Below are 23,734 nucleotides of genomic sequence, written 5' to 3'. Positions count from 1 at the left end.
GCCCACTTTACCATTTACTACGTACCCCCTTTCCTCTGGTAACCATAATATTATTGTCTCTGTCTATGAGTTTTAGCTTTGTATTCCACATATGAGTGAAACCATAGGTTCTTAGATTTTTCTGGCTACCTATTTTGCTTAACATGATATTCTGAAGTTCCATGCACGATGTCACAAAGAGAAATATATCATTTTTTATGGCTAAGAAGTATTCCATTGTATATATGTAGCACTTATTCTGTTTTACCTTTACCTGAGGATATGTTCGCTGGTTTTAGAGAGAGATGGAGAGAAGAAGGGGGAAAGTGATTTGAGAGAGAAACATCTATAGGGTGCCTTCTATACAAGACCCAACCTAGGATGAAACCTGCAGTGCAGATATGTGCCCTGTCTGGTAATCAATCCCCCAATCTTTTGGTATATGAGATGATGCTCCAACCAACAGAGCCACCTGGCCATGGCTATATCACATCTTCTTTAGCCGAGCATCTACTAAAGGACACTTTGGTTGTTTTCAAGTCTTGGCCACAGTGAACAGTACTAGTACATTGAAAACAGAGGTCCATATGGCTTTGCAAATAAATGTTTTCAAATGTTTTTGGTAGATACCCAGAAGATGGGTTACTGGGTCATAGAGTAACTCAATTCTTAATTTTTTGAGGAACCTCTATCCTGTTGTCCATATCAGTTTACATTCCCACTGGCAGTGAATTAGGATGTATGGCAACTTGAAAGCACAGTTAAGGAAAGAGAAAGAAAAGAGAGATAAGGAGAAAAAAAATTGAAATGAAGAAAGTTAACAGTTTGAGAGAAACTGAGAAAAATCCTAAACTATAATATTCAAAATGCCCAAAACATTCATACCAATATAAAATGATATGTATCAAAAATTTTAAACATTCCTAATAATAGGATAATCAATTAGAAGATAAGACATTTAAAGAACATTTCAATTATTGAGGGCTTATTAAGTTTATTAGAAAATTTGCAAGAAAATAAGGATTTGATTCATTCTTTAATTAAAAAAAATATATATATTTTATTGTTTTTTTTTACAGAGAGGAAGGGAGAAGATAGAGAGTTAGAAACATTGAAGAGAAAGAAACATCAATCAGCTGCCTCCTTCACACTCCCTACTGGGGATGTGCCTGCAACCAAGGTACATGCCCTTGACCGGAATCGGACCTGGGACCTTTCAGTCTGTAGGCTGACGCTCCTTCCACTGAACCAAATTGGTCAGGGTCATCCTATAATTTTTAATGAAGAAAAAATATATTCAGGAAAGTACTTGTATGAAGTATACACCTTGATAAATTTCCATAATCTGACCATAATCCTATAAATAAAACTAAAACTAACAAGTAAAATATTGACAGTATCCAGATGCCTCCCTTAAACTTTTTTTCTAGTCATATCTCCCCTACTAAGGAAATTTCTATTTTGAAGCAAAAATTAATTTATGTAATATCTAGGTTTTGAAGTTAGGGTTAAGTTTTTATATACATTAATAAGTTAATAAAACCCCACTACGTATAGCTGCCAGTTATATGAATGTTGTCAAACTCATAGAATTGTATAATTATTGTATAATCAAGTTATATAACATTTTCATCATTCTAAAAAGTTCAATTATACCACTATGTAGTCTATTTGGCAATCACAGATGTGTTCTCCATTTTTAGAATTTTGCATTTTTCAGAATGTGATATCAGTAGAATCACATTGTCTGTCACCTTTTGAATTTGCCTTCTTCCCATGGGCACAAGATATTTGAGATTCATCCATGTACTTGAATATATCAATGGCATTATTCTTATTAAATTGCTGAGCAGTATTTCATTTTATGGATGCAACACAGTTAATTATTTGTTCTATCTTTGATGGACATTTGGATTGCTTTCAGTTTGGAAATACGGTGAATATAGGCACTATAAAAATCAGAACCCAGATCTTTGCATTCATCTATATTTACATTTTTCTTGGGTAAATGGCAGAATCAGATCATGAAGTCATATGGTGTAGTAGTATGTTTCACTTCATAAGAAACTGTGAGATTGTTTGCTAAAGTGGCTGCACCATCTGCAATCCTACCTGGAAAGAATGGAAGTTCCAGTTGCTCTGTATCCTCAATAAATCACTTTATATTATCAGTTAACTATTATACTTTTAATTTCACTCATTCTAATAGGCATATAGGATCATGTTGTTTTTAAGTTGTATTTCTTTCCCTAACATAGGATAGTACTTAGCATTTTTTTTTCATGGACTTAGTAACAATCTGTGTATCTTCTATGGTGAAATATTTGTTCAAGTGTATGCCCATTTAGTATTGTTATATTTTGTTTTAGGTTCTTTATATAATCTAGAAACATGTTCTCTACTGGATAGCTCTTTAGCAAATATTTTGTACAAGTCTGTGTTATTGTTGTTTTTATTCATAAAGATGGGCTTGGGCTCAGGTGTGGCAAGAGTCAAACTCCCAGCCAAAGAACTGACTACCCTAATTATCCTGCTTTTGTCATTTTTGAGTTTAAGTATAAACTTCATAAAAGCTAATGTATAGTCTCTGTATTCTATGAGAAATTAAAGAATAGGTTTTGTATTCATGCTCTTGATAGAATGATAAAAAGGAGATAAATACATCCTCATTAATCAGCATAGAAATTAAACACATCTGTGGTCTTCAGGATGGAGAACATTGTTTTGGACTGGAGTGTAAATCAATGATTCCATGGAAAGTGATCTGGGAATATGTGAACTGTGATTTTGTGATTGATTGGGTAGTATATGCTTAAGGTAGTGAGGTGTAATTTATAAAGTTACTAATAATTTTGATCATTGGAACCCATCCAATTTGAGTAATATGAGATGGAAGTCGACATTATACATTTTAAAGCAAAGATTAAGTGCATCAGTGACTGTATGTGTATATATATATATATATATATATATATATATATATACACACTATATACCAATATTCATATGTCAATATTCTGATCTCAAAATGTGCCTGTATTTGGTGAGTCTTTGTATAAATAATTAAATTAAAATGATGTCTTTAGTTTGGCCTATAATCCAATGACTGGTGTCCTTATAAGAAGAGGTGCCAGGACATAGAAATACTCAGAGAAATGATGATGTGAAGACACACAGAGAAGATAACTATCAACAAATGAAGAGAAAAAGCCCCAGAAAAGATCAGTGCAGTCTTTAATTTGATCTAAGATTCCTAGGTTCTAGAATAGTGAAAAATAAATTTCTGATGTTTAAGTCACAAGTCTGTGGTGCTTAGCTATGGCAACCCTGACAACTAATACAATCACTGTCAGCATATATTTATAACTGTGTGTGTGTTTATCTGAGAATTAAGTAGGAAGCAAATGGATGACATTTTTCCTGCATGTGTGGAAACACTACAGGTGGAGGTGTGACTATGTTCTTTATATAAAAAGGTCTACACTAAAACAAAAATAAATTATTATTTTGATATTGAGACAATCAACATATCTTAATTTGTTTCCATTTAATGACTTGTGTCAACTCATACTGTATTCATACACCCATTTGTCCCAAACACTCTTTTCATTGCCTCTTTCACATCTCTGTTCCTCAAACTGTAGATGATGGGATTCAGCATGGGAATCACAATGGTGTAAAATGTTGACACTATCATGTCATGGTCCAAAGCATAGCTGGAACTCGGTCTCACATACATGAAGAGGATGGTTCCATGATAAATTGACACTCCAGTTAGGTGAGAGCCACATGTAGAGAAGACTTTTCTCCTCCCTTCAGCAGAATGCATCCTCAGAATGGCCAACAGGATAAAACCATAGGAGATCAGGACAATCAGGATGGTGACGATCTCAATAGAGCCCACAAAGTAAAAGAGTAGAAGCTGGTTTGTGTGTGTGTCAGAACAAGCAATGGCAAGGAGAGGAGGGATGTCACAAAAGACATGTCTAATTTTATTGGATGCACAGAAGGAAAGGCTAAAGGTGGCCGCTGTGTGTATGGAAGCATGCAGAATGCCACCAACATAGGAAGCAATGATGAGTGACACATAGACCCTGGGTGACATGCTGACAGAATACAGGAGAGGGTTATAAATTGCTACATAGCGGTCATATGCCATTGCAGCCAAGAGGAAGCATTCTGTGGTCCCAAAAGTAACAAAGAGAAACATTTGTGCTACACAGCCGAGATAGGAAATGGCTTTATTTTCTTTCAGGAAATTGACCAACATCTTTGGGGTGACAACTGAAGAATAACAAGCATCCAAGAAGGATAATACACTAATAAAATAGTACATGGGGTTGTGGAGCCGAGAATCCCTAGTAACCAAGAAAACCATTCCCAAATTTCCTATGAGAGTAAAAAGATAGATTTCTAGAAATAGTAAGAACAAAAAGACTTGTACCTCAAAATTATTTGTGAAGCCCATCAATATAAACATAGTGACTTCGGTCATATTTTTCATCTGAATGCTATATAAATTTAAGTCTGATGTCAAGTTTGCCATTTCTATTTTTATACATAGTTTTTAAAGCAACATTTTTTAAAAAAACAGAATCCACCCTATTATATTCTCTTACTTATTTTTTAGAAGGACATATTGAAATCCCTTGGAGGGACTAGGCAGTGATGAACAAGCTGGAGCCAATGGACATATTATCCTGTTAAATTAAAGAATTTTTATTAGATGGTTGGCTAAATGTGTCATGTTAGAAATTGCATCAATTTATGTGGTTTAATTTTCAATCTATTTTCTGTTCAATTTGCCATTTAGTTTTATATCTCATCATTTTAAATATACAAATAAGAATAAATATTGAAATTTTAGTACAAATTTATAATAGAAAGTATACATCTGAATACTAATTCTAGATTTTCTACAGTGTGTATGAAATGCCCTTCATTAATGTTTACAATTGTTAAAATGAAAGCAACCACACATATCACAGGATTGTATAAAAGTAAGAATTGTACTTAAATGAGAAAAACAATGTAAAAGATAATTGTGTTCAAATTGTTCCCAGATGACTAGAAAATGGGCTAAGTTAGACTTACCTTTCAGCTTGCTGTATGGTGTAACCCTTTCTAACCAAACCATGTGTATCCTCCTTTTGGCTAGTATCCCTTTCCATTAGCACATCTAGAACACTGGTGAACAGAAAACAGATATATTTCTGGAGGTGGACTCATAATAAAACAATCATAATAAATACTAATAAAATAAATAATTTATTTTATTATAAATCATAATAAAACACAAGCTTGTTTTTTTTTGTTTTGTTTTTAAGTTTTCTTTTTAGATATGTCTGTAACCAATCTGTACATTTAGGCCTACAGAATTTATCATACTGTTAATGATTTTCCAAATTAAATTAAATGCCAATGTAAGATTGTTTTTCTATTTATCCTTGCAAAATCCTTGGGCATATTTTTAAGACTCGTGTATGTCAAAAATAAATCATGGCCATTTCTTTAATATATTATAGTTTCTTAAGGAATCATTAAAGTTATTATAAAAAGTTACCCAATAATAGATTATATAATTTCTAGATGCTGTTGCTAAAAGAGTAAAATTACAATATAAGCCACCAAGTAGTGTTCATTTTTGGTATATTTCCCTGTGACTCAAGAATGGTTGAAGAGTCAGCTGTATCTACACTCAAAGTCTTCATGATTTAAACAAAATGAAAAATTGCATCCACCATATTTAGGAGCCAGATTTTAGGGCTGTAATTCTTTAAAAAAAAAAAAAATATATATATATATATATATATATATATATATATATATATATATATATGGATTTCAGAGAGGAAGGGAGAGGGAAAGAGAGATAGAAACATCAATAATAAGAGAGAATCATTGATTGGTTGCCTTCTAATTGAGCTTGTAACCTGAGCATGTGCCCCAAAACAGAACTGAACCCTGGCCAAGACTCTATCCAGTTGAGCCAAACTGGTTAGGGCCAGGACTGTAATACTTGTTTTTTCTTCAGTGTGTAACAGACTGAAGAATGAAAAATCTGCAGTGTACAGGGCCGGGGACATAACAAGGATTTATATTTGTGACATGAAACACACAACATATTTGTCATATTGAGATGTTCCTACATCAAGAAAAAATAGGGAAAAAATCTGCTAGAAATTATTTTTAGAAAAAGAAAACTCCATGTCTTTATTTTCCATATCTATGTGGAAGACTTTGTAAATACAGATAATAAATAGCTTTTCAAATGTGGGTATACCAACTCCCACAAACAAAATGCTCATTTAAATTCTTAGAGAATTCTAGAGTAAAAAAATACATAATTGCATTAAGTTTCAACTTGTCTTAAGTGTATATAACAAACACAGATAACTATATGACGAGTACTTAGCTTCTGGTTTGGTGCTCATTTATTACTCAATGCATTTAGTAATATTTACAGAGGTAAATACAGACAACTCAGAATAGCCTTGAGAACACACACAAATATCTTTTTTTTTTTTAAATACATTTCACTGACTTTGTACAGAGAGGAAGGGAAAGAGACAGAGAGTTAGAAACATCGATGAGAGAGTGTCATCGATCAGCTGCCTCCTGCACACCCCCTACTGGGGATATGCCCGCAACCAAGGTACATGCCCCTGACTGGAATCGAACCCGGGACCCTTCAGTCCCCAAGCCTACACTCAATCCATTGAGCCAAACAGGTTTCGGCCACACTCAAATATCTTATAATAATTCTCAGTTTAGTTTGAATAGTTAAATTAATAAAGTAACATAAAATAATCAATTCATACTATAAATATGTATTTTGGGGGCATCACAAGGTATTTATTTCTGTTTAAAATTTTCTCTCTGTCCCTTCTTTTCTCTCTCTCTCTCTCTCTCTCTCTCTCTCTCTCTCTCTCTCTCTCTCTCTCTCCCTCTCTCTCTCTCTCTTTCTCATCCATGGGTCATATATATTTTAAAAATACTTACCAAAGGGTTTCATGAACAAAAGAAGAATTAGGCAGATTAGGAGAAGCACATTGAAAAAATATGCAAGTAACTTTAGAAAAATATACCAATATGTAGTGTACTAAAGGTATCCATTACAAACACATTAAATGTTATATAGAGGAGAAATTTCAGCAACATTATAGTTCTAACTTTTACTCAATTGATGTGTCTGAGATAATATAATAGTGGAAAATTAAGAACATTATATTTGTTCTCTAAAACCCTGTATTAATATCTCAATTTAGCACCTATTACAGCGTAATCTTAAAAAAGTATCTTTCCAAACCAAAGAATAACTTAGATTAACCAAATTTTCAGGCCTATCTTATTGACAATATGAACATGGTGTGATTTCAGCTTATTTATGGGATGTATTAAAATGTTTATTAAAGTGTTTTAATTATATGTGAAGGATACATCTATATGATATATGACTTCTAAATTTTATATAACTACAAAATATTAATAGAGGGTTGTAAAATCAGATTTTCTCAATGCATTGAGTAATAAATGAGCACCAAACCAGAAGCTAAGTACTCTTCATATAGTTATCTGTGTTTGTTATATACACTTAAGACATATTTAAATACCTTTCCCGTGAGATTAAACCCAGGGAATCCTAATATTCTATGGCATCAAGAACCTTAAAAAAGTAACTTTAAGAATACATTTCTGTTATTGCATTTTGACTCTGGGCATAACAGTAAAATAAGAAAAGTTTGCTTAAATTCTTCTGATAATTTTGACCATAATAACCTTCTTATAGCTCTTGATTTCTCTGATTTTACCTGAAGTACACAAAGTGGTTTATAAATGATGGTATATTTTAATTCAAATTATGTCCCATTTGAGCAATTATCTACTTCACTGGAGGGAGCTGGAGGAATGATAGACGAAATATATGGGATTTATCTTCCTTATTGAAGATGCTTTTTAAACAGACATTTCCACTGGCTCACATTTAAGGACATTAGAACTGATTGTGTTACATCTAACGAATTTCAACTTGAGAAACAGATGTTAGAAAGCAAATATTAGATTTCAATATTTAGCAAAACATGATCATTCTGGGACTCTAAAGTCACATGAATCCCTAAACCTTCTCACAGTCAGAAAACAGAAAGCACTAGACATTCCTGAGAAAGGCAATGCAAACACTAAGCTTGAAAGGGAGGAAAGCCCTAAGGGCAGCTTGCCACAGATTGTTAAAGGGCTACTCAGTGTTGCAAACCTTGCTTAAATTATCTTATGTAACTTACATAGCAACCTGCAAAGTAACTCAGCACTCTTTGGTAGGTGAGGAAACTGAGAGCCACCCTGACCTGTAACTTGATCCCTGTCACTATCAGAGCAAGGATTAAAGTGCAGGGTGCTCTCTCTCCAAACCAAGCACTTTGCACTTGCCTATATCACACACTCATTGTGATATGCCATACATTTGGAAATGCTATCCACTAGAAGCAACACAAAATAAACATCTTCATGTAGCTGAATTCTTTTACAAAGCCACAAGTTTAAGCAGGCCATAATATAGTTGAAAAAAAACAAACAAACACAAATTGAAGTAGCTTTTAGATCAATTAGCTACCATGTAAAATAAACTTAAAATTTGTTTATATCCTTTTATGAGAAAAAATATGATTTTAGTATGACATATACTCAATGGATGAGTAGTAGGTAATTTTCTCTTCATTTAATAAGTTTCCTAAATTTGAAATATAGTGTCTTATTTCTACTCCTTTTATTCTGTTATCTTTCGTCAAAGGAATTAAGTCACATTTCTCATATGCTAATCTATCTAAATACTTAAATATTTTTTTTCTATTATCCCTGCTTTTTCCCTGGATTTCTCTCATTCAATTTTTAATTCAACTCTAAGTTAACTAGAAATTTCTATCTCAGGTTTAAATATTAAAGTACATAATCTAATTTGAGATTCAAGGTTATAATATCTGATATTTTTTAAGCGATGAAAAACCTTTCGTCTTACCGGTGGAAATGAACTGCTCACTCCGTTAAGGTATGCTATGAATGCTAAGTACTTGGATTCTTATACCAGGTTCCTAAGCTCTTCTGAAGTCCACAGGGATCCTGCAAGAAGAAAACACTAATTCTCTTCTGGGACAGTAAAAGTAGCAAGGTTATTATTATGTGTTGTTTTTTTCTTTTTTCATAATAAACAAGGGACTGATTCTGGAGCAATAAACAATATGATAAAAATTATTACATGAGTGCCCTTTTTCTCTGGTGTATAAAATGAGGAAAAAATTTGAGCAAGACTGAAAAATAAATTTAATGACACAGAACATAGACCTAGCTCTGACACTAAATAACTATGTGCAATGGTTGCTAATTTGGGTGAGAAATTCCCTAAAATCTAATTTCATCTTTTTGGGAGTTTAACTTGTTTATGTGTTTCAAAATCCTCTAACCATGTATGTAATGAAAGAATCTGAAAGCATAAGCTATGACAGAATTAATAATAATCCTATATAATAAAGAGGTAATATAGAAATTGATCCACACGCCCTCACATAAGATGGCTACTGCCATGTGGTCAAAGTTGGCTGTCACAAGATGGCCAGCAGGGGAGGGCAGTTGGGGTCAACCAGACTGGCAGAAGAGGGCAGTTGGGGGGGGGGGGAGCAAGCCTGCAGGGGAGAGCAGTTGGGTGCAGTCAGGTCAGCAGGGAGGTGGTTACGGAGTGATCAGGATGACAGGCAGAAGTATTTAGAGGTAATCAGGCAGAAGGGTAGGTGAGTGGGAAGGTAGTAGTCCCAAATTGTGAGAGGAATGTCCAACTGCCCATTTAGGCCTGATCCAACAGGTTGGGCTGAGGGATGCCCCCCCACCCGCCCCCGCATGAATTTTGTGCACTGGGGCCTCTAGTTAACTATAAAAGTTGATTCTTTATTACTAAATTCTTTACGGTACATAATCATTTTCTCTTTATAACTCTGAGTCTTTTCAATATATTCTGATACATTTTAGTCATACTCATCTAAATGAAATGACAGTTTTAAGATAAATTTAACCAAAACGTTTAACATAGTAATTTTTCATTATCTTATTTACTCAAAGCAAAAATAAGCCCACTACTACTATGTGGCCAATGGAATTGTGTTGATCTGTGTCTTTTTTTTTTTATAAAGTAACAGGTTATGCAACTCACAAAGCTTCTTTATTTTCCAATCCAGACACATAAAAAGTGCACAGAGGAAAAAATGAGAGCCATAATATAATTCATTTGATTTAATCTGATAGAAAAATGTTTAAGTGCCTATTAATGATCACAAAAATAAATATTTCACATGTTGCTAAAGAAAGATATCTAGTGTAAGGCACCCAACTATGTCTTTTAATTGTGTAGTTACTAGAGGCCTGATGCACAAAGAATGGGCCTTTCTTTCCCTGGCTGCTGGCACCACCTTTGCTCCAGCCCAGAGCTGCCTTTCTGCCTTCACTCTGCCGGGATCCGCCTTTCTGCTTTTCCACGCTGCCCAGAGGCTCCCGGCTGCTCAGCACCTGTGTATGCAAATCAACCGCCATCTTTATTGGGTTAATTTGCATACTCACTCTTGATTGGCTGGTAAGGAACATGGAGTTATGGTCAATTTAAATTTTTCTCTTTTATTAGTGTAGATGACAGTGTTGTAGTCCAATATGTGCTAATTTTTTAAAATAAACAAATGTAATTACAAAAGTTCACTTATGTGAGCATCTTAAATTTATAACAAAATTTGACATATTTAAAATAAGTTGCTTTAAATATTTATTGTTTTTTTATATTTAATTAATCTGCCTAGCTGTGCATTATTGTGTCTGCTTTGTCATTTAAGTTTATTGCTCTTTGAAAGAAAAGTAAATTTTGGAAGACAAACCTAACATCACATATAACTAAATTATGGAGCTGAGTACACAGTTTCAGATACCAAATATTATCTAATTTTCCTGTACAAAGTGTATAATTGAACTGATGGCAAAAACTGTATTGGGGTTGAGCTTTTTCTTGTGATTCCTAACTTCAATAATCTACATCTCTGTGACTATTTTGTAACTAACCATTTGTACTGCCTTATCCCTTTACTTTTTTTGAAGAGCCCCCAAGCCCCTCCCCTTTGACAACTGTCAGTCTGTTGTCCTATAAGTCTGTTTCTAGCACAATTCTTTCTTGAATTTAAGCAGCTCTTTTTATGAAATCTCATATTTTTTACACATACTCTTGCTTATATTTTCTATGTCATGTGCAATACATCTTAGACATTCTTAGTTTGTGTGTACCTGTGTTTCCTTATGGTGTAATTTCCCAATATATTTTTATTATCAATAAATATTTATAACATATTTCTCATTTGTTTACATAGGTGGGACTTCTTTGGAACCTTTTTCTCTTCCTCATACTAAATAAAATAAATATATACTCTTGGCAGGATGTTTTCGTTTTGTTTTTTTTTTACTTTTTTTTTTAATTCTTTGGGGAGATTTAGGGTTTTAATGTATATTTCTTAGATCTATACCTAGAGATTTTCAATTTCTGCTGGTAACATAACTTTGGTTGTTGATGTTTTTGCTGTTCTTTGTATGTTTCCAGGGCATTCTTTGATCACATGCATGAGTATGCAGTGCAAACACACTGAAATGGGTTTTAGCCAGAAGACTTGTGCTCCCACGATATTGTAAGGAAAAGAAATATGACAACAGAAGGAAACAAGGGTTTACACCACAGTTAAATAAGACAAAAAATACAAATATTAAAATAAATGTAATAAATATTGAATTTTTAATTTTAATTGGCTTAAAAATGAATGACCAAAATAAAACTATGCTGATATATTGGGGGTTTAAAACATACGAAGAAGATTTTTTATGAAAAAATTAGCACAAAGTTGGGTGAGAAGAAGTAGATCTTTACTACTCTAAGTTTCTTATATTAAAAGTTATGCTCTATATCTATCTTTTGGTTCATCAGTTTATAATGTTCTTTATTAGCCATAAATGAGTGGGGTCATGTGGTATTTCTCTTTCATTGACTGGCTTATAATATTTCAGTCAGCATGATGTTCTCGAATTCCATCCAGGTTGCTGCAAATGATGAGAATTCCTTCTTTTTTATGGTAGCATAGTATTCCATTGTGTAGATATACCATAGTTGGTTTTTTTTTTTATCCATTCATCTGCTGACTGGCACCTAGGCTGTTTCCAAATCCTAGCTATTGTAGATTGTGCTATGAGATATAGAGACAGTAAAGCAACAAGCAGACTGTCAAATTACAGCGGGGAGGGGAGGGAGATCTGGGGGAGATAAGAGATCAACTGAAGGACTTGTATACATGCATATAAGTACAACCAATGGACACAAAACTCTGGGGAGAGTGGGAATGTATAGGGGGGCAATGGTAAAATATGTACACAGATAATAATTTAATAAAAAAATAGTTATGCCATGTGTTATTTTCAGTTGACAATGATACATTAAACATGTATATTATCATTCCTATGGTCACCATTAAAGAGAAAACAACAACAACACATTACCGATATTATAAATAAGAAAAAGTAAACACTTGGTCCCTACAAACATTGTAATAAAAATAATAGAATATTATAAACACCTCTTTGACGATAATTTTGATAAGAAAAAGAAATATGCAATCACTTAAAGATGCTCACATCTATTAAATAAATAACCATATTCCTTAAAAGCCATGTAGAAGCCTCTCATCACTATATGCACAAAAGTTTGAGAATTGTTTTTCCAACGTGAAAATGGCACTTCATTCTCAGAAGGCAATGTGCAGAATGCTGGGTGGTTCACCTCTTCTCCCACATAGAAGAGGACAGCATCTGGGAGATAACATATGAAGGTGAAAAGAAGCCCAGTATCCATGGTGACCTCATGAAGAAGAACCATGGACAAACCCGAGTCAGCTAAATTCTGCAAGGTTATAACCAACGATATGCTTTCTTTTGTGGATCCACTCTGTTTCTGAATCCCTTTGTAATACCAGGATACCCTGTCCTCGTACTAATGCAGACTCTCTTCCTGGCATCATTCCATCATGAAATTGTCTTTTCTTTGCCAGGCTTATTCTTCCTGAAAATAAGACTATTCCTGTGGGTTTGAGGAGTTTGAACAAATGTCGCGAAAATCACATTGTCTTCTATCAGAAGTTCTGAGAGTGTTTACGAGCCACATACACCTTGCAAAGGTTCCTGGTATTTGATTTATGCCTTCCTTAATATAATGATTAATTCTGTTTTTCACCACTCTTACAACAGAGTGATGATGAAGAATGTGAACTCTAGACTCTCTGGGTTCCAAAAGAGCTTGTTCTTTGACTAACAGAGTGATCACAAACTAGTTATTTCATCCCTTGTGCTGCAGTTTCATCATCTGTAAGATCTGGCTTTTAGATACATTTACTGAGGTATTGTTCCAAGTGCTGGGCATAAAACGCCGAACAACATCAAACAAGGGCTGTGCTTGTTGACCTTATGGGAGAATTGGGTATAGGGGGCAGAGCAGAAGCAAAAGGCACAAGCTACAGATGTAAAATGTTAGGAGGAGATAAGTGTCATGGAAAACAAACGAAGCATGAAAGAGGGATAGGAAGAACCAGTACAATTTAAAATAAGATGACACCGAATGTTCTTATTCAGAAGAGACTAGGAAATACAGTGCAGTGATCTATAAAAAGGGAGTTCTGGGATGAAGAGGAGAGAAAGCCAGTGCTCATAATCATTCTAATGCATTTCTTCTCTTTATAATAAAATAAAATTATTTCTGAAACTGTTATCAGTGTGCCAGCTGGACCTCATTTTCATAATAAAATTCTTTGTCATTTGAGTATGCATGGTAATTTGTATGCTGGATGGAGTTCAAAAGATCACATCTATAATTTCTCATTTTGCTCATCAGTTTCTCTTAAAAACACATATATATTTGGACCATGGATTTAACACATATTCTATTGTTTGCAATTACAATGTGGATTAGAAAAGACATATTGCAGAACATAACCAATATTTGATTAAGGATGGCTCCACAGAAATAGAAAAAATGAAAGAACTTGATGGTTTTTTTAAGAGACCAAAGAAATACCCAACAGAAAAGGAAGAACAGAAGTAATATGCTATACTATATTACTATTTCTAATTTGAGCAAGCCAGAGGGGAAATGCTAAATGTGTCATAAACAATTATAGAAAAACAATTTCAATGCATCAGTACTGTCCTTTTCTTTTGAGAATTACTCATTATAACCACAAATTACTTTTAAATTTAGAGAACTAAAATTATAGACAGTTAACAGTTTAGCATCACTGTTATTTTAATAGCCTGAAGCCCTCTGTCTTCTGCATAACTCTAATGAGAGCATTTTTCACTTCTTTATTCCTCAGACTATAAATGAGTGGGTTCAGCATGGGGATCACTATAGCATAAAAAACAGAAGCCACTTGATCCTTTCCCAAGGCATAGGACTTACGAGGTTTTAAATAAGTAAAAATCATAGTACCATAAAAGATGGTGACTCCCAGGAGATGAGAGGCACATGTAGAGAAGGCTTTTTGCTTTCCTGAAGTGGAAGTGATTTTCAGGACAGTGGACAGAATGGACAGATAAGACACACATATCGTGATAACAGATACCATTAGAGTGGAGCCAGCAAAAATGAATATTATAATTTCAATGTCCTGAGTGTCAGTACAGGACAGGGCTAGAATTGGGGAAGTGTCACAGAAAAAGTGATGGATTACATTGGAGTCACAGAAATGCAGTGTGCTCATGCAAAGTGCATTGATAATAGAATTAATAAAGCCAAGAAAATAGGACCCAAAGGCCAGGGAGTAGCAGAGTCCTTTGGACATAAGGACTGGGTACTGTAGAGGATTGCAGATAGCTACATAGCGATCATAGGCCATTGAGGAGAGAAGAAAACATTCAGTGGAACCCAAGAAGGTAAAAAAGTACATCTGGGTGAAGCAGCTCAGGTATGAAATGCACTTGGTGGAAGTCAATAAGTTCTCTAAGGTTTTAGGAGTGATGATATTGGAGTAAATGAGGTCAATAAATGAAAGGTGGCTGAGGAAAAAATACATGGGGGTGTGAAGCTGGAGATCCAAGTGGATTAACAATATCATCCCTGCATTTCCCAGCACACTAATCAAGTATATCAGGAGAAACAGTACAAAGAGGACCAGCTGGATCTCCTCAGAGTCTGTCAATCCCATAAGGATGAAGTGAGAGACATTTGTGCTATTCCTCTCATCCATTCTGTTCACGTGCTTCAAACTGTTGAGAAATAAGTGTGATACTTAGTAGAAATGAATTCAAGATGTTATTTATATTACTTTAATATTTCCAAAAATTGATAATAATGAGTGGTTTTCAGAATTTGATGAAAAAATTGAGTTTGATTTTCAAATATATAAATAGGCATAAAATATCGTTTGGGCTTAATATAATAAAATAAATAGCATATTGCATAATAAGAATGAGCTTTACATTGTTTTATCTACTCCATGTTAAAATTAATCAATAGGTGTCACTATTACCCACGTTTTTTAAATAAAAAAGGGCACAAGCAATTTAAGTCACTTGTTTAGAATAGAGATATTAAATGTTGGTTTGTAATTGCACCAAGATAGGTAAACTCAAGAGAACATGCTTGTTATACTATATTACTATTTCTAATTTGAGCAAACCTAAGGAAAAAGGCTAACTGTGTCATACACAATGATAGAAAAACAATTTCAATGCATCACTTACTGTCCTTCTGTTTTGAGAATTTTTAATTATTAACCACAAATTTTAAATTTAGAAGACTAAAATTATAGACCACATAAATCAATAATTTCCAAAAGGTATGTTTTACTAAGTTGACCTTTCAAAATCAGATTTCTTCCAAAAATTGTATTTCTAAAACATACAGCTTGCTTGTAAATCATAAATCCATCAGCTCTATATTTCTGGTTACAAAACCTGGCATTACTTAAGGCAAGGTCTAAGTCCTATGTGTATGTACAGTTTTCTAAAAATATTCCCATTTTATCTGATCCTCACCCAAACTCTCTAATTTTCAGAGTAATACTTAGCAAGAGCCAAAGTCGGTAGAAAAAACACACCACAGAACCCCTCCTTCAATCTTATCTGTCTAGAAATTTGTCAACGTCAAGTTTTTTTCACAAATAAAATATAAATACCATTTGAGTCAAAAATTTCTGTAATATATTCTTTTCTTTGAGATAAGTTCTTTGTAATTTTTTTATGCATTTATTTTTTTATTCCAAGGTTAAAAAAGAATCAGCAGAAATTTTCTGGTGCAATGGAAAATTTGCCAGGAAGTTATGTTTAAAAGGAATATCAGGGATCTGCTGTGAACATAAGTGGAGCAAAGTACGTCTTGTCTCTCTTCCAAAGCACCTCATATACTGGGGAAAGAGGGTAGCACAACATTGAGGCATCCCTGGAGATCAGGTTCCAAGCAAGATTGCTTGGCATGTTTCCAAGGAAAAAAATCACACTGGGACTATTATAAATGCAGCTCTGTTATGTTCTGAGGAAATAGTTGCCTTTCTCCCTTGATGGCACACAATGAGGAACCTTGTTTGGTCTTCTTTTGTGATGCTCTATATTTTCCACTGAGTTGGTGGAGAAACCATTTCTAGAGACATAATTACTCTACGACTGAAACCATCAAAGATGGAGTAGTTCATTTTTTTTTTTTAATAGAGAACCCACAATTCAGTTTTATTCAGAGCAAAGAAAAAAGATACTTTTGATCATACTGGAAGAAACTCAGCCACAGGTTTGGTATCTGTACCCAAACTACACATGCAATGAAGACAATATTCTGCTAATACAATTGATTTGCTGCTGCATTTGTCTACTGTTTGCCTAATATTAACAATTATAAACAGAGCAATGCAACTAGTATTTGGAACAATCCTTACAGTGTTACAGTGTCAGGCACAACTTTTCACTTCTCTTCACACCACTGGTTCTCTTTGCGTACCTGGGCTTCCTCTTCTTCAGTAAAGTCATTTTTTTATATTGAAGGTCTTGCGAATCTCTTCAGGGGTTTTCCCCTTGATCATATTGGCAACAGTCTTGCATGCAACATCAAGCAAAACTTTGATGTCTAAATAGTTTGCAGCCAGAATTAGTTCAAATAGTGTTCCTTGGTCAACTTTGAGAAATTCTCGGTTCCAAACAGGAATATCGTCTGTCTGCTTTTCTTTGTTCTCATCATCCTCAGGAGGAGGAGGGTCATCCTTGTGGTGGGTGCACCACTGAATGACCTTTTTTAATATTGCTGCATTAACATTTGGTAGAGGAACTAGGTCATCATCGCCTTCATCATCCATTCCCAAATCTTCTAACATAGCCTTGATAGTCACAGATTGTTTGGCAATTTCAACATCAACTTCAAATATCTCTCCATCAGAACTCTGCAATTTAATTGAAGGCATGGTGCTCGATCTCCAGGAGAGAGTGGGCCAGAGGCTGACGAGAGCGGAGCAGCGTCAGCAGAAGCAGATGAAAACGGTGGAGAACAAGGCCTCTTCCAGTAGTTCATTTTTCACAAGGAAACATTTTTATGTTTAAAAGTGTGATACAGTCATTGAAATGAAATATGTTCATTAGAAAAAAATTAGAATGCAACAGAAATCAAAGAACAAATTGACAATGTCAATGTTACCATATTTTGATAAATTTCTACGATTTTCTTACCTTCATTAATACTTATTTGTGCATTTATATATTTGCATACTTATTATTATATTGTATATTTAGCATCCAATCCTCACTTAATGACCAAAATTTCACAAAGCACTATGACCAATGTTACATTAGTCTTTGATAAATATTTTAAAGCAGCACAAAAAAACATGATAAAGGCTTCCATTCTGGTTTGACAATCACCTAATTCGTATATGTAGCAATATTTCTGCTATTTATTTTACTATTGTGGTGTACTCTGTATATAAAAATGTCAAGTATTTCATTGAAGATGAATGAAAAATTAAAATATGAAAAGAGGCATAATATTTTATTGAGAATTGTTTGTCCAGGATGAAGAATCAAAAGAAAAATTTGAAAAGGGATAGACTTGGAATAAGATTAAAATATTCTTATGAATCACCTAATTCATGATAATGAAATCAATTTATACAGATGTAAGAGTAACTCTTTCAAACCTAGCTGGTTTGGCTCAGCGGAATAGAGCATTGGCCTGGGGACTGAAGGGTCCCAGGTTCTATTCTGATTAAGGGTTGTGGGCTCATGCCAGGGTTGTGGGCTGCCAATCAATGATTCAATGATTCTCTCTCCTCATTGATATCTCTCTCTCTCTCTCTCTCTCTCTCTCTCTCTCTCTCTCTCTCTCTCTCTCTCTCTCCTTTTTCCCTCCTCTCTGAAATCAACAAAAAATGTATTTTGAAAGTTAAAGAAAAAATCTATTTAAAATTCACACTTTCAAGGAAATCCATTTATTCTCCAGAATTTCAGAAGATAATTTGTTGGTATGGATTAAGGAGCTATGTTTGTCTGTATTATATTATTGATGAACTTTTGAAAGGGCAATCCTTATACTAACAAAAATTTAGTGCAGCTAAGACAGACTTATCTGGAAATTTAAAAACCAGCATGAAACTACTTGATAGAAGGTAACCTTAGGAAATAAGGCAAAAGAGGGACAAGAAGTGATTTTTAATGTTAATGCTACCTCAATAGACATTGTCATTACAAATTAACAGGAGCATATTTTTCTTAATGTTTTCCCAATATTAAAAGCCCACTACAGCTACTTAGGATTTCAGGGCTATTGTTGTATCATTTATTGTCAGGAAGAAGAGAAGAGAATGGAGAAATTCCAGGCAGTAAACAGGACTAGTGTGTACAGGAAGACTTAAGAAGTCATGTGTTCAAAACCAAATGAGGATGAAGAATAGAATAATAAGGAAGAGGTTCTTAGAGGAAAGGAGTGAGGATAAGATCCTTTTGGACCAGTGGACTCTTGTAAAAGTTGGTAGGCTTCATTGTTAGTGTGAGGAGAAGTTTTGCAGGATTTGAAGCCTTAAAGTCTTCTTGTAGAAGTAATGTGAACCAACTTAGTGTAGCACTATGACTGTTACACTGAGAAAAGACTTAAGCGGAATAAGGCCAAAACGCAGAGACAAGCTAGGAGACTACAGCAATAATCCTAGAACTAAGGGGATGGTTCCTTGTTAGCAATGTAGGATTGGTAGGGCAGAAAGTGTTGTAACCAGTCATATCTGTGTTTAGAATCAATGTCATATGCTGATAGATTGAGTATAAGGTGTATGAGATAAAAATAAAATTCCAGGAACATCCTTAAGTCTTTGTCTGAACAAGTAGGAAAATTGTTTTCCTTTATGTGAGCTAAACATATGGATTTTGCTAGTGCCTAATTGAAAAATTATGGTAATTATACATCTAAAGCCCTTTGAATATTGTCTGGCACATGATACATGCTCAGTAAATATAGCATTACCTTATATCTATCAATTATTTGAAAACAAATAAGTATTCATACTTTTGGCACCCTCTATTCTTGTTCTGTATCATATATTTTTTAAATAGTCTTCTGGCATGACATCATAAGCAGGATGATTTATCTTAAATTACTTCAGACTTCAACTTACATAAAATATGATATGCACTAATTTAACAAGGAAATTACAGTGCAAATGTAAATAGTCTAAATATTCCATGTTTCCTGTGTACTACTTTATATGTATGTAATAACAGCATATATGCATTTGTGTGTGTATATATATATATATATATATATATAGAGAGAGAGAGAGAGAGAGAGAGAGAGAGAGAGAGAGAGAAAGAGAGAGAGAGAGTTTTTAAACTGTATTGTAAAGAGGATAAAATAATCTTAATTTAAATTAAGATTTATTCAACTTAAGTGTTACTAGTATCGACAACTCATGAAATTTGTTGAGAATTTTAAAAATTAATATACTTTTATTGATTTCAGACAGAAAGGGAGAGGGAAAGAGGGATAGAAACATTGATGATCATTGATCTGCTGCCTCCTGCACACCCCATCCTGGGGATCTAGCCTGCAACCCAATATGTGCTCTGACCTGGAACTGAACCTTGTCCTCCTGGTTCTTGAGTTGACACTCAACCACTGATCCACACCAGCAGGGTGGTGCCAACATATTTTGGCCAACATATTTCAAGAAGATACATTTCTTAGTCGTAGAAATAGATATAAATGAAAGGTGAAAACATAGTTTATAAAAAAATACCTGGAAAATGAAAAGAGCCCATAAATATATGAAATGACAAAATACACAAGATGAAAGATGACCCAAAAAGGCATACTGTTAAATAATAAATGCTCATGAAATACTTATATTCTCATTGCAAACAGAAACAAATAGTGCTCTAGTCAATGGGACTCAGCTGGCAGGAGCATTGCCAGTACATGGAAATGTTCTTTGGTTCCATTCTCTCTCAGGGCACATGCCTAGGTTGTGGGTTCAATCTCAGTCCAGGCTTGTACAAGAGTCAACTGAACAATGTTTCTCTCACATGGATGCTTTTCTCTCTCTCTCTCTCATTCTCTCTCTCTCTCTCTTTCTCTCTCTCTCTCTCTGTAAAATTAATAAGTATCATCAACTGAGGATTAATGAAAATAGAAATAGCTGAAAATTTAGAGTACAGTATAGACAAAGTGAATATTAAAGCAAAAAGAACTCATACTTTAAAATTACATTGATGTATAAGGCATTTTAAAATAAATAAAATAACGGAAAATAATGCATAAATAAGTGTTTGAAAATATTAACTGAATTTTTTAAATTAGTAAAAAAAAAATTAAACTTTTATCTCCAAAAAGGAGGTTTCACTATATTTCTTAGTTTTCATTTCATGTGCTTGTGCTTTTGTTAAAAAACTTTATTTTTTTAGAGCAGTTTTAGGTTCACAGCAAAATGAAAAGAAAGGTACAAAGATTTCACTTATACATAGACCTCCACCTCTCACCTCCCAACAAACATGCATATTCTCCCACATCACCAACATTACACACCAGAATGGAGCATTTCTTACAACTGAGTAACCTACATTGACACATACTTATTCAAATCCATAGCTTTCGTTGAGGTCTATTCTTGATACTATTGATTTGATGACTTTTTAACTTTTAAAATGTGTTTAGAAAGAGAAATCAAATATAATGCTACAAAGTAAATATTGAAAATTTCAAAAAAGTATAATTTTTACTTGAGCTATATATCAAGGTTGTTTTTGCATTGAGCTACTGTGAGCAATAAGGTAATGTTCCTATAGACAAAGAATAGACATGAATCTGCTTACCATCAAAGGGTGTCTCCCATCCTCAACTGTTCTTTCCTATAATGCTGCCCACTTTATATGTCTTCATCCATCTATGCCCACCTCTGCACACTCCTGGGACTTAGGTGAGTATGAGAAACTGATGAAAATATGAACTGTAGCTATTGCTTTTACTCTGAATAATTATGTCCTTTGTCACTTAACTAGAAATCTTGTGACTTCTGCCTTTATCTCTCAAACAGCAACAGGCTATCTTGCTGGTTGGGTATTGTTTTCTAAGTTCTTTTATTATAATTTTGTAAATAAATGCATTAGAGTGACTATGTTTAATTAGATTGAATGTTTGAAGTATATAATTCAATAATACATCATCAGTAGATTGCATTGTGGATTTGAAAAGACATATTCATGAAAATGTCCAGATTATATTTGATTAGGTTAAGACAGAAACCCAAACAATGAAAGGAGTTCATTGTGTTTGAAGAGACCAAGAAATGTCCAACAGGAAAGAAAAGCTAACAGTTTAGCAACACTGTTATTTCATCACCTGCATCCCACTTGTTTTCTGCAAGACTCTAATGAGAGCATTTTTCACTTCTTTATTCCTCAGACTATAAATGAGTGGATTCAGCATGGGGATCACAATAGTATAAAATACTGAAGCCACTTGATCCTTCCCCAAAGAGTAGGACTTGTGAGGCTTTAAATAAGTAAAAATCGTAGTTCCATAAAAGATGGTGACTCCTAGAAGATGGGAGGCACATGTAGAAAAGGCTTTTTGCTTTCCTGAAGTGGAAGTGATTTTCAGGACAGTGGACAGAATGGACAGATAAGACACACATATCGTGATAACAGATACCATTAGGGTGGAGCCAGCAAAAATAACTATCATGATTTCAATGACTTGAGTGTCAGTACAGGACAGGGCTAGAATTGGGGAAGTGTCACAGAAAAAGTGATGGATTACATTGGAGTCACAGAAATGCAGTCTGCTCATGCAAAGCACATTGATAATGGAGTCCAGAAAGCCTTTCAAATAGCACCCAGAAATGAGGGAGTAGCAGAGTCCTTTGGACATAAGGACTGGGTACTGCAGAGGATTGCAGATAGCTACATAGCGATCATAGGCCATTGAGGAGAGAAGTAAACATTCAGTGGTACCCAAGAAGATGAAAAAGAACATCTGGGCAAAGCAGCTCAGGTATGAAATGTACTTAGTGGAAGTCAGTAGGTTCTCTAAAGTTTTAGGAGTGATGACATTGGAGTAAAGGAGGTCAATAAATGACAGGTGGCTGAGGAAAAAATACATGGGGTTTTGAAGCTGGAGATCCAGGCGGATTATCACTATCATCCCTGCATTTCCCAGCACACTAATCAAGTATATCAGGAGAAATAGTACAAAGAGGACCAGCTGGATCTCCTCAGAGTCTGTCAATCCCATAAGGATGAAGTGAGAGACATTTGTGCTATTCCTCCCATCCATTTTGTTCAACTGCTTCAAACTGTTGAGAAATAAGTGTGATACTTGGTAGAAATGAATTCAAGATGTTATTTATATTAGTTTAATATTTCCAAAAATTGATAATAATGAGTGGTTTTCAGAATTTGATGAAAAAATTGAGTTTGATTTTCAAATATAGAAATAGGCATAAAGTATCCCTTGGGCTTAGTATAATAAAATAAATAACATATTGCATAATAAGAATGAGCTTTTTATCTACTGTTTTATCTACTCCATGTGAAATATTAAATTATAGGTGTGACTATTACCCACAGTTTTCTAAATAAAAAAGGGCACAAACAGTTTAGGTCACTTGTTTAGAATAGAGATATTAAATGTTGGTCTGTTACTGCACCAAGATAGGTAAACTCAAGAGAACATGCTTGTTATACTATATTACTTTTTCTAACTTGAGCAAACCTGAGGAAAAATGCTAAATGTGTCATACACAATGATAGAAAAACAATTTCAATGCACCACTTACTCTCCTTTTGTTTTGAGAATTATTAATTATTAACCACAAACAAATTTTAAATTTAGGAGATTAAAATTATAGACCACATAAAATTATTAATTTCCAAAAGATATGTTTTACTAAGTTGACCATCCAAAAATCAGACTTCTTCCAAAAATTTTATTTCTAAAACATACAGCTTGCTTATAAACCATAAATCCATCAACTCTATACTTATGGTTACAAAACCCAGCATTATTTAGGGCAAGGTCTATGTCCTATGTGTATGTATACTTTTCTAAAAATACTCCCATTTTATCTGATCCTCACCAAAACACTCTAATTTTCAGAATAATACTTACCAAGAGCCAAAGTCTGTGGAAAAAAATACACAACAAAAATCCTCCTCCAATCTTATCTGTCTAGAAATTTGTCAA

At 34.0% G+C, this 23,734-nt stretch overlaps 4 protein-coding genes across 4 annotated transcripts; all 4 read right to left on the bottom strand.

Moving 5' to 3' along the window:
• Positions 1 to 3,368: 3,368 nt before the first annotated feature.
• LOC118713101 (olfactory receptor 5T1-like) lies at positions 3,369 to 4,525 on the bottom strand. The gene is made up of 2 exons (XM_036427464.1): positions 3,577 to 4,525; positions 3,369 to 3,400 (listed from the first exon to the last, which is right to left on the bottom strand). Exons 1-2 carry the CDS (start codon positions 4,523 to 4,525, stop codon positions 3,369 to 3,371), a joined length of 981 nt encoding a protein of 326 aa, XP_036283357.1.
• A 9,802-nt stretch (positions 4,526 to 14,327) lies between these two features.
• On the bottom strand, positions 14,328 to 15,275 carry LOC118712616 (olfactory receptor 8H1-like). Its single transcript, XM_036426542.1, has one exon. It carries the CDS (start codon positions 15,273 to 15,275, stop codon positions 14,328 to 14,330), a length of 948 nt encoding a protein of 315 aa, XP_036282435.1.
• A 1,455-nt stretch (positions 15,276 to 16,730) lies between these two features.
• On the bottom strand, positions 16,731 to 17,559 carry LOC118712644 (S-phase kinase-associated protein 1-like). The gene has a single exon (XM_036426574.2). It carries the CDS (start codon positions 17,472 to 17,474, stop codon positions 17,043 to 17,045), a length of 432 nt encoding a protein of 143 aa, XP_036282467.1. The 5' UTR covers positions 17,475 to 17,559; the 3' UTR covers positions 16,731 to 17,042.
• A 4,318-nt stretch (positions 17,560 to 21,877) lies between these two features.
• On the bottom strand, positions 21,878 to 22,825 carry LOC118713100 (olfactory receptor 8H1-like). The gene has a single exon (XM_036427463.1). The coding sequence runs from the start codon at positions 22,823 to 22,825 to the stop codon at positions 21,878 to 21,880; it is 948 nt and encodes a 315-aa protein (XP_036283356.1).
• Positions 22,826 to 23,734: the final 909 nt, after the last annotated feature.

Source organism: Pipistrellus kuhlii, unplaced genomic scaffold (assembly GCF_014108245.1).
Source record: "Pipistrellus kuhlii isolate mPipKuh1 unplaced genomic scaffold, mPipKuh1.p scaffold_m20_p_9, whole genome shotgun sequence".
In the NCBI taxonomy this organism is placed as follows: domain Eukaryota; kingdom Metazoa; phylum Chordata; class Mammalia; order Chiroptera; family Vespertilionidae; genus Pipistrellus; species Pipistrellus kuhlii.
This window is presented reverse-complemented; position numbering and strand designations above follow the sequence as displayed.

What these genes read in the sequence shown, in the direction of transcription:
- LOC118713100 (XM_036427463.1), bottom strand. Translation starts at nt 22,825, where the DNA reads ATGGATGGGAGGAATAGCACAAATGTCTCTCACTTCATCCTTATGGGA.
- LOC118713101 (XM_036427464.1), bottom strand. Translation starts at nt 4,525, where the DNA reads ATGGCAAACTTGACATCAGACTTAAATTTATATAGCATTCAGATGAAA. An exon ending in AGAGGCAATGAAAAGAGTGT is followed by an intron (nt 3,401 to 3,576) that starts TTGGGACAAATG and finishes TCCACACATGCA; the next exon opens with GGAAAAATGTCATCCATTTG.
- LOC118712616 (XM_036426542.1), bottom strand. Translation starts at nt 15,275, where the DNA reads ATGGATGAGAGGAATAGCACAAATGTCTCTCACTTCATCCTTATGGGA.
- LOC118712644 (XM_036426574.2), bottom strand. Translation starts at nt 17,474, where the DNA reads ATGCCTTCAATTAAATTGCAGAGTTCTGATGGAGAGATATTTGAAGTT.